We start from the raw sequence: 10,029 nt of genomic DNA on the forward strand, positions 1-10,029 counted from the left end.
GTTATGCAATATTTGTCACCCTCCACCTAAGCTAAACATCCCAAAACATACTAGTATATACTCTGCTACCTATAAGTTACAAAATACCATATAGTTTAATCAAGGAAATGAGTGTTCAAGATCAATATTTTATTATTGTGACACATTGCAATGGAATTATAGGTAATTTTTAGGTAATAGTTATAAATATTTAATTTGTAGATTGCAAGATATAGTCTACATTTCCCATCCTCATTCTCAAAGATAATTGAAGCCTGCCTCAGAGTTCTCCAGTGGACTTCATGTTCAAAATTTTGTATTAAGGAAAATTAACCATTGTTATACTATCTGTACAAACAGAGGAAATAAAAAAGTAGTAATATATGATTGCCAATTTTAGAAAATCTACTGATTTGTAAAATAACATTAGAAAAGTTCATTTAGACCCAATTTATAATGTAATACTTCGAAATATATAAATTAATTTGTATTAAATAAGCCTGAGATTGAATCCTGGCTCTTCTTCCTTACCAGCAATTAGACATTGAGCAAGTTACTTAACCTCTCTGTGCTTCCTTTCACTTGTTAGTATAATAGTTATGATGATGGTACTTACCTCATAAGGTTGCTGTGAAGGCTAAGAATATATGCAATTTCAGGGCCTCCCCTGGTGGCACAGCAGTTGAGCGCTGGGCTGTGGCTGCCCGCAGCCTCTGCAGCGCCAGTTCATTCCCCGGCCGCCGGTGAGGATCCCACAAAAAAAAAAAAAAAAAAAAAAAAGAATATATGCAATTTCAGACTGTTTCATTTAATCTTTCTAGGTTTCATATGTCAAAGGAGAAAAATGTCATCAAAGACCCTACCAGGATGGCCCATGACAGTTGAATGTATTAATCTGTTGGTATTTGAAAGTCCTAGTCACTGCTCATCAGAGCTATTAAACTTCCTTCAGATGTGGATACAAAATTCTATTCTTCCCTTATTTTTTCTTTCTTTTTGTTATCCTAATTAAACTATCTTTATTATTTTTTAAAAGATTTGTTTTTATTTATTTATGCATAGAAAAACTGGTGTGTAGACCAGAGGTGGTGAAGAGGTGAGAGAATTCACCAGAGACAGAGTGGGGAGCAGAACAGGTGAATCTACTGAAATACGTTGCTGAGGGGAGCAGCGGACAAGACAGGAAAGGTCTGCTGCACCGTGTGGATAGCTCCCTGGCTGGAGTTTGAACTCAAACTGCATTGGCTGGTGATAGCTTGATAGCACTGAGACTTTAACCCCTATGCCACCAGGGAGGCCCCCCCTTAAACTATTTTCATACCCCTCTGGCCAGTTAAGTGTCATAGAACAGACTCCAACAGGGGAATAAAAAAACTCTTATGAAGTTGTAGAGCATTTGTTTTTGTTTTTTTTCTCTTTTTGAAAAATGATAGTCTTCTTCCTCATAAAAGAAAAAGTCATAGATTTTTAATCATGGATAGACAGTTAATCACTGGGACCATTTCTAGTTTCCTTGGAGCTGTGTCAGCTCATCACAGATGGACACTGCTTGCCTGCAGACTTTGCACATCGTGGGATATCATCCCCAAGGCATTGGAACACTGGGAACTTGGGGACTGCGCAGCCCCGTGCTAAACGCTTACATAATGTTGCTTCTCATTCTCAGCAACCCTGTAAGGTAGATTATTCAGATTTTAAACATTCATTGGGTGAAGTGCTTGCTCAATACCACAGGGGTAAACAGGTGACAAAAGTAGGTTTTAAAACCACACCTGATGTGAAACGATTCTCCAGAATCCTAGAGCCACAGTGACAGAATATCGGGGCAGGGAGTGGAGGCTCTGGGCCCAGAATCCTCACTTCAGAAAGTATTAATATATGGGTTTTCTGATTTGGATCCCTTAACGGGTCCTGCAAAAAGGAGGGGATTAGAAAAAAAATTGCAAAACTCAACTTTGTACATTTGAGGTACAACTACAACACCAAAGTATTTCCATTATACCATCTCTCCCAGAAGAGAATATTTGACATTATAGAATGTTTCAGGTAGTTAGTAAATATGTTTATATTTATTTTAAAAGATGTATTTCTCTCTCAACAGAATATCAACCATTATGGGTTGACTGGTGGGAAGAGTGTGAGAATAAAGTCTTCCTTAGGATTTCACAAATATTAGAGAAATTCTTACAGTTGAAATGATAAAATAATTAGATTCATTAATGCTTCTCTGTAACCTAATGTAGACAGTGCTTTTTTAAAAATGTCAAGAATTTTAAAGCAAAGCTATTAAAGGTTGTTACGGTTGTTTTTTCAGCAGTCAAAAATATACTTTTCTTTCTAAAATGATCAGGGAGATGAAGAAGCAAATCTTGGTCTACCCATCAGTCCCTTCATGGATCGTTCTTCTCCTCAACTGGCAAAACTCCAAGAATCGTTTATCACCCACATAGTGGGACCCCTGTGTAACTCCTATGATGCTGCTGGTTTGCTACCTGGGCAGTGGATAGAGGCAGAAGAGGATGATGATACTGAAAGTTGTTTCGATGAAGAAGATGGTGAAGAGTTAGATACAGATGAAGAAATAGAAGATAACCTAAGTCCTAGTAAGAATATAGGGAAACCATGATTTCTTTAATGTTGTTAAGGTTCATTTAATGTGGATTTGGATCTTTTATATCTAAAGGTATTCAGTGGTCATACCTTGAGTAAAGTAACTATTCTAAATAGCACCATGCTAATGCCATCACACAAGCGTTCTTAGTTAAAGCAGCATCTTTACCTGTGCATGCATGATGAAAAGCAGTCAGCACCTCTGAATGTATATGAGGCAGGAGAGTCCTAGTGGCTAGACTTCACCTCACCTCTCCTCACACCACCCTCTCACCGACCCACCAGATAGCCGAAGAGCACGTCTTCTGAAGCCGTAGCCTGATAATCTGCCCTTCACCTACATTTAGGCAAAAGGTCAATATAAGTGGGAAGGAGGAAAATACACACTGACCCTAAGAGGAGAACCAAGTTTTGTGGCATTATGAATTTGAATTACCCAATTGTAAGGACACTTTTCTATATAAGGCAGTAAGTATAAGGGAAAGAAAAACTTTTGTCACCTTTGTAAGTGTAAATTGAATCAGTTATTTACTCTTTTAAATAGAATTTAAATTACATCTAATTTTTTGTTTTGTTTTGTTTTCCAAGCTTGCTGTAAATCAGAGCAGATAACTTACCAAAAACCTACCCCTTTCCTACCATGCTGTGTTCAGGATTAGCAGAGTGAAGAGTAATCTTAGGTGGCTGCCATCAGAGTGTCAATTTAGGAAAGTTGACTGGCTTCTAAAAATTATTTATGGTCACTAGACTGTTGACAATTGCGATGAATTCAATACATTAAAAATATTTGTTTTTAACTGTGCATTATTAATCATTTGACATTTCAATACTATCCTCCCCTCTCTTCCACTCTCAGTATTTCACCCTAATCCCCTTCTCTGCTTTATTTTCACCCGTAATAGTGAACACCATCTAGCATACTTACGTTTCATTTTTGTATTTGATTGCCTAGGTCTCTCCCACTGGAACGTGAGCTCCATACTGCAGGAATTATTTTTATCTTACTGTTTACTACTATAACCCCAGTGCTCAGAATCGTGCTTGGGATATACTAGGCACTTAGATACTTGTTGAGTGAATGAATAAATAAATGAATCATATTACAATGATTGGAATATATTTGTTTTACATTTCACAGAACCACAAAGGAGGAAAAGTAGACGGCGAATATTTTGTCAGCTAATGCATCACCTCACAGAAAACCACAAGATATGGAAGGAGATCATAGAAGAAGAAGAAAAATGTAAAACTGACGGGACTAAACTGCAGGTGGAAAATTCTTCCTTACCTCAGGCAGATGAGATTCAGGTCATTGAAGAAGCCGATGAAGAGGAAGAGAGACAGTCGGAATAGAGGACAGGGCGGGCTGGAGAAGCCCCAGGGCGGAACTTAGCGTCAGAAACCCTCGCCTAGTGTTCACCGCTCGACGTTCAGCTGACCATTCCTATATGGCCGAGCCTTAATGCTGGGAGAGGATCCTCGCTGTGCTGGCCTTTCCCCTACTACTGTGCACTTTCACCACATGGACTCGAAGATTATTTGTAGAACTTGACTTCAGTTGACTCACGTTGAAAAGCCCTCACTTACTGCCGTCACTGGTGTATACATACTTTGTCACGATACCGCTTTGCTGGGTAGTAAGCTTTTCAGGAGGGGTAGCCATAGCTGAAAGCTCAAGTGACTGACTTCAGATTCCAGAGTGGCCAAAACTTTTTGTTTTCATGAAACAGATTCATATTGTATATTTCCAAATGTGTCTTTTGTCTTTGAATGTCTGTGGGGGGAAAAAAATAAGTCTGTGCCTATCTCAAAAGGAATCCAGTGTTGCCTTTCTGAGGGATCTGTTCAATGCAATACACTGTTTAGTGCTGTCCTCCCAGGTGGGTTTATCCATGAAGGACTGAGTGACCTTTGTTATATTTAACAAAATCCAGGTGCATCAATTTCTGATGCTTTTTACTGTTATGTATTATCTACTATGTTGTGTTTGATTTCTTTTCAGAGTATTCAGGTTTGTCATGGATATCAGAAGTCTGAATTCCAGCCTTACTGACTTTATATTTTATGGTTGAATTTTAAACTGTTTGGGTTTAACAATGAAGGGTTTCACTCTTTAGTCAAAACTTCTTATTTTTACTCTTGCTCAGGATTAGTATTTTTAACCTTAGTTTAATACAAACACAGCATAGATTTGTCATAGATTTGTCAGAAGAAAAATTTTTGTCCTAATATTGATGTTGACCTCTTAAGAAATGAACATTATTTTCTCTCTTCCTAGATAGATTTGGGATTCATTAAAGCCAAAGGAAAGGAGATACCTGTCTTTTGCCTTAACGCAAAATCAAATAAAACTAATCCTATTAAGATAAAGAATAAAAAAAAGTGTGAGCTCTAAAGGACACATGCATTGAATAAATAATTGGAATGTGTGCTTATCTTTAGATCCTTATCTTAGTTCTCATAGGTAAGTTATTGTAAAACTGATGTTCATCAATCTATTAATTACCTTCTGTCTCAAGCTACATGACAGAAATGACCTATGACTACTTTTTGAGCCCATCTGCAAATCTAATTTCTAAGGCCAAGTAAATAGTGGGAATACTTAATAAATTTTATATAACAAATCTAAATATTTTGGTAAATCATTTCACCCAAAAGCATCTTACTAAATAAACACATTAAGGTAATGCAAAGAAAGTTGATCATATTTACAATGTCTTTAGGGTTCAGATATGTAACATATTTACAAAAAATATTTGAACTATAAAGAACAGCTAAAATTGAAAATGGTAAGACTGAGTTTCCATTATTGTTGAAATATTTATTATATCTTATATTTTGGATTTGTGCAGCTTTTGTAGACAGTGAAATAAATTTTCAAAGTTACTCCTTTAAAGTATGATGTCAGCAGGTACTTTCTTACCTGTCAGCAACTTCTTACCTACCTAAAGAATTTGGCTTATCTGAAACATATCAATTACAGATCTATTCAAGTATTAGAAGTTTTGATCCTGCATAATATTTAATGAATCACCAAGTTTTATTTATTAGACAATGTTAAATGCTGATTTCCTTCCTGCTTTTGCTACTATTGCCACATCATTTGTAAACTGGTCCCACATGACTAATAAAATTTTAACTAATTTATTTAGTCTGCACAAATAATGCGTATATCCTGTGCTTCTATTTCTCTAGGTCACTATTTGCATCCTGTATAAGTACTCAGCTATTGCTTTCTCTCCTGCAAAATACAAATAGGTATAGGTGTATAAATTCACATATGTATGTGTATGCATCAAATTTCCATACTTTTATTAAAGTTTTGTATTGGGGTTATTTAGTGTGTATTTTCTCAAAAGGAGCATGCTTTAATTCCATTAAAGATACTATTACTTAGAACTCATTTTAAAATAACCCTTCAATTATTTAAGCTTTACTAAATAATTGACATACAGTAAAATATCCCAAACACTAAAGTATCCTTGCTGAAACTTAAATTCATAAATTGTAAGAAAGGAGCATGAGGACACATTAAGTATATATAAATGCTATTAGATGGAATCTTATGCACACTGCTGTAAACCAGATTGTTTTTGGTTATTATTAAGTAATATTTTATTATAATAATTTTCATCATGAATTTGCTGTTTTAAGTCATTACCCTTAAATACATTGTAGGACTAAATGATTATTTCTGCCATTGCTTAGTCAGAAATTTACCCTCTTCCTAGATTGCATCAACTCAGATGCATCATCTTATACAAACTTCATACACACACAAAAAAATGGACAGTGCTCACTCTGGTTTCTTTAGTTTCCAGACTAATCTGATTGGCTCTAGAGGGTGTTCGAGAGAGCAATTGGCATATAGAGCAAGGAGGAACAGCTTAGAGGCAGGTGACTTTTATGCTGAGAACTGAAGGATTACAAGATAGCTCGGAGATGACTGCCTGGGGAGGGAGAAGATCAGTATGTGTAGAGACCAGGGGAAGAGATAGATGCCACAGTCTCCACACTGAAGGAGCCAACCGAGATTAGTAGTGACTGGAACAGAGAACAGGAGGAAGTGGTAGAGAATGGTGAGAGTGAAGGATTTGCAAAGAAAGTATCACATGGGCCTCCCTAAGTGGTGCAGGTGGTTGAGTGCAGCCCTGTGAAACTGTACACAGCCTCTGCAGTGCGGGTTCTATCCCCAGCCAGGGAGCTACCCACATGGCTCAGCAGACCTCTCCGGTCTCACCTGATGCTCCCCTCAGCAGTGTATTTCGGTTAGTCTGCCTGTTCTGCTCCCTGCTCTGTCTCTGGCGAATCCTCTCACCCTCCCACATATCTAGCCTGTACCCCAGTTCTTGTATGCATAAATAAATAAATCTTAAAAAAAAAGCATCACATGCCACTTAATTTTTATTCCTAAAGGAAATGGGGAACAATTGAATTTTAATCCAGAAGCAATGTTCACATTTTAAGAGGATCATACAAATAACATACTATGTGCTCACTTTAGGTAGCACAAATTGGAATGATGCAGAGAGGTTAGCATGTCCCCTGCGTAAGGAGAACATGCAAATTCATAAAGCATCCCATCTCTTCTGGATGGAAATGGAGATTATGCTAAGCAAAATAGATCAAAATCAGAAAGACAAATACTGGATGATTTTACTCATGTGGCATATAAAGAAATATAAGCAAAGTACATAAACAAAACAGACCAAAAAAATCCAAAACAAATCCTTGAACTCTGACTGCAGAACTGAGGCTGCCAGAAAGGGTGGAAATGTCAATGGACTATGGTAGAGGATTATTGGTGCCTTGGTGGTGGGTGTAGTGTGATATGTGTTGCAGAGGCGTGACCCTGTGCTGTGACACATATAGTATTGTAAACCAATAGTATCTCAACAAACATAATTTTTAAAAAGTAGTATGTTAAATGGAAATTAGGCATAGTAAGACCTCAGGGCAAATAGCTACTGACATACTGATTGGTAGGTCTGTTTCACTATCTTATGTCACCGTGGTATCACCATGTGACCCATCTGACTTCTCTAAAATTTTCTAAATGCTTTCTAAAATATTCAAGCACATACAGGTACCTGATGATCCATGTGTTGGAAGGGTGGGTGCATTCATACATGGGAAGCAAAGGCAGTCGGTGTCAAACAATGATTTAATGTTTCATGGGATAGCCATGTTAACAGAACAATCCATTTCTGACTGTCTCCTGCAGGCAGAGAAAGGGCATTCAGATACCTCCATGCCCCAGCGCCCCGCAGGCAGAGCAGGTCCCCTGGAGGTCCCCCACTGCGGGGTGGGGGGGTGGGGAACCTTCTGCGATCCTGGTGGCTGAGGGATGGCTCGCTGAAGGGCAGGAGTCCCTTGCTCATTTCCACCCAGGGGTGCTGCTTGAGGGTCTCTAGAGTGCTGCGTCTCTGGGGGTCCAGTGCCAGCATTTTGCTGAGCAGGTCACGGCACTGGACCGAGAGGTAGAAGGGCGGGTACAGGAGCCCGCCCAGGACGTGCTGCCTGATCTCCGCGACGCTGGTCCCCCTGAAGGGCAGTGTCCCGGTGACCATCTGGTCGAGCATGACGCCCAGGCACCACACGTCCACCCTGGGGCCGATGTACCACTGGTGGAGCGAGAGCTCCGGGGCCCTGTTCAGTGTGTCGTTGAAGCACCGCATGCTGAGCCCGAAGCCCACCAGCTTTATGTGCTGCTCTCGGTCCAGCAGAATGTTCTCCGGCTTCGCATTCCGGTGGGCGATGCCTTGGGCATGGCAGTAGCTGAGGGCCGAGAGGATCTGCCTAAATATCTGGCAGGCCTCGCTCTCAGGGAGGCGCTCCCGCTAGCTCAGGTAGGCCTGCAGGTCGCCCCTCTCCGTACTTCATCACGAGCTGCAGCTCCTCCCTGGTGTCCACCACCTGGAATAATAGCTCGATGGTGTTCGGGTGGTGAAGCGCCTGCAGTCACCCCACCTCATGAGCCAGGAGCCGGAGGTCGTGCAGCTTGGCCTTCGGGATGGTTTTGATGGCCACCTCCGTGCCCGTGATCGCAAGCAGCGCCAGCCTCACCTTGGCGTGGGTGCCTCCCGCAGCGTCCCGAGCGCCAGGTAGGATTTTACTGGACGTCCCTGGGAAGTGCGACGCTCAAGCATAGCGAGTATGGATTTGGACTGTGCTGACTACACTCACAGCCCTGACTGTGCTCACAGCCCTTGCTACCTTGCTAACAACTAACTCTCCTACGATATTAACAAATGTACTATTAATCTAATTTTAATAGTACTCAAAAAGTATTCACTAAGCTCACTAAATACTAGCAGTGCTAACTTAACTCTACCAGCAATACTAACTTCACTAACCTTACTAGTAATACTAATACTGAGTAACTACACAAAAAATAAATGAAAATACACAAACAAAAAATTAGAAATGAGATAAAAATGTAAAAATATGATAAAAACAAACCAGTCACAAACTAACCACTAAATATAAGAATAAAACATACAACAACAAATAGAACAAACAACAGAACAAACAACTAGAAACTAAAAACTAAAAAAAAAAAAAAAAAAAAAAACAACAAAGGGGAAAAAAGAAACAATGAAACAACAACAGTAGGGAAAATGGGGGAGTGCACACAAAAAAGAAAAATCAAAAAACTAAAAACTGAAATAAAAAAATTAAAAGAATAAGAAAAAAACAAAAATTAAAAAATATAAGCAAATAATAAAACAATAAAGGAAAATAAAAAACAAAGAAATAAAAAGAAAAATAGAAAAAATATAAGCAAATAAAAAAACAATAAAGGAAAATAAGGAAAAAAACAACAAAATGAAAATAAAATAAATAGCTAAAACAAATAACTAAATAAGTAAAAAAATAAATAAACCAAAAGAAAACCAAATACACTAAAACACGATCTCTCTCTCTCTGTCCGAGTCCACAGGTCACTATCCCAAAGCTTTCTGGCTCCTAAGGACATAGCAGCAGTCCGGGCAGGGCTTATATAGGCTCTGCGGGTGCCATCACAGTGGCTCTTTATGAAGTCAGAGGCAGAGGCCACAGCCATGGGCAGAGAGAAACCCCAGTGATTTTTCAGCTTTAAAAAAAAAGCTCCTGCCAAGAGGTGTGTTTATAGGACTTACTAGAGATTGACAATACCTAGGATAGACTGTAAAGCAATAGGAAAGAGAATGGACTCCATATTTAAGAGACTCAATTTGTACTAGAGAATAACTGGGTATGGTGGAGAGAAAGAGATGATGGTGACTTTCAGATTTTTGACTTATACAACCGTCAGTATCATTTACTGAGACAGGGTGTACCAGAGAAGAAGGAGATTTTGTATGTGGATGGAGAGTGAGGGGTGTATATATATCTCACCTTAAATGCCATTGATCTTCTCTCTGAAGGGCCCTGACCAATAAAAAGCACCAAATACAA

At 39.0% G+C, this 10,029-nt stretch overlaps 2 protein-coding genes, 1 long non-coding RNA gene and 1 pseudogene across 4 annotated transcripts in view; 2 read left to right on the top strand and 2 right to left on the bottom strand.

The window, feature by feature from the left end:
* LOC119255495 (uncharacterized) overlaps nucleotides 1-726 on the bottom strand; it is a 29,665-nt gene extending 28,939 nt beyond the window's left edge. For both annotated transcript variants that reach the window (XR_005127483.2, XR_008553481.1), the window contains exon 1: nucleotides 596-726. This is a non-coding gene — a long non-coding RNA (uncharacterized LOC119255495). The remainder of the gene's footprint in view (nucleotides 1-595) is intronic.
* The window catches only part of PDE3B (phosphodiesterase 3B), a 110,935-nt gene extending 104,770 nt beyond the window's left edge, over nucleotides 1-6,165 (top strand). Inside the window, 2 exon segments of the mRNA XM_037522706.2 lie at nucleotides 2,330-2,582; nucleotides 3,728-6,165. Coding sequence (XP_037378603.1) covers nucleotides 2,330-2,582; nucleotides 3,728-3,942 — 468 coding nt within the window. The 3' untranslated portion in view covers nucleotides 3,943-6,165.
* A 917-nt stretch (nucleotides 6,166-7,082) lies between these two features.
* Nucleotides 7,083-7,179, top strand: LOC119256412 (U6 spliceosomal RNA; annotated as a pseudogene).
* A 582-nt stretch (nucleotides 7,180-7,761) lies between these two features.
* On the bottom strand, nucleotides 7,762-9,119 carry LOC119254583 (serine/threonine-protein kinase MARK1-like). Its single transcript, XM_054699440.1, has 2 exons — nucleotides 7,912-9,119; nucleotides 7,762-7,807 (listed from the first exon to the last, which is right to left on the bottom strand). Exons 1-2 carry the CDS (start codon nucleotides 8,265-8,267, stop codon nucleotides 7,762-7,764), a joined length of 402 nt encoding a protein of 133 aa, XP_054555415.1. The 5' UTR covers nucleotides 8,268-9,119.
* Nucleotides 9,120-10,029: the final 910 nt, after the last annotated feature.

This window comes from Talpa occidentalis, unplaced genomic scaffold (genome assembly GCF_014898055.3).
Source record: "Talpa occidentalis isolate TD23 unplaced genomic scaffold, MPIMG_talOcc4v2.1 talOcc4.3, whole genome shotgun sequence".
Classification (NCBI taxonomy): Eukaryota; Metazoa; Chordata; class Mammalia; order Eulipotyphla; family Talpidae; genus Talpa; species Talpa occidentalis.

What these genes read in the sequence shown, in the direction of transcription:
- LOC119254583 (XM_054699440.1), bottom strand. Translation starts at nt 8,267, where the DNA reads ATGCGGTGCTTCAACGACACACTGAACAGGGCCCCGGAGCTCTCGCTC. An exon ending in AGCCACCAGGATCGCAGAAG is followed by an intron (nt 7,808 to 7,911) that starts GTTCCCCACCCC and finishes CTCTGCCTGCAG; the next exon opens with GAGACAGTCAGAAATGGATT.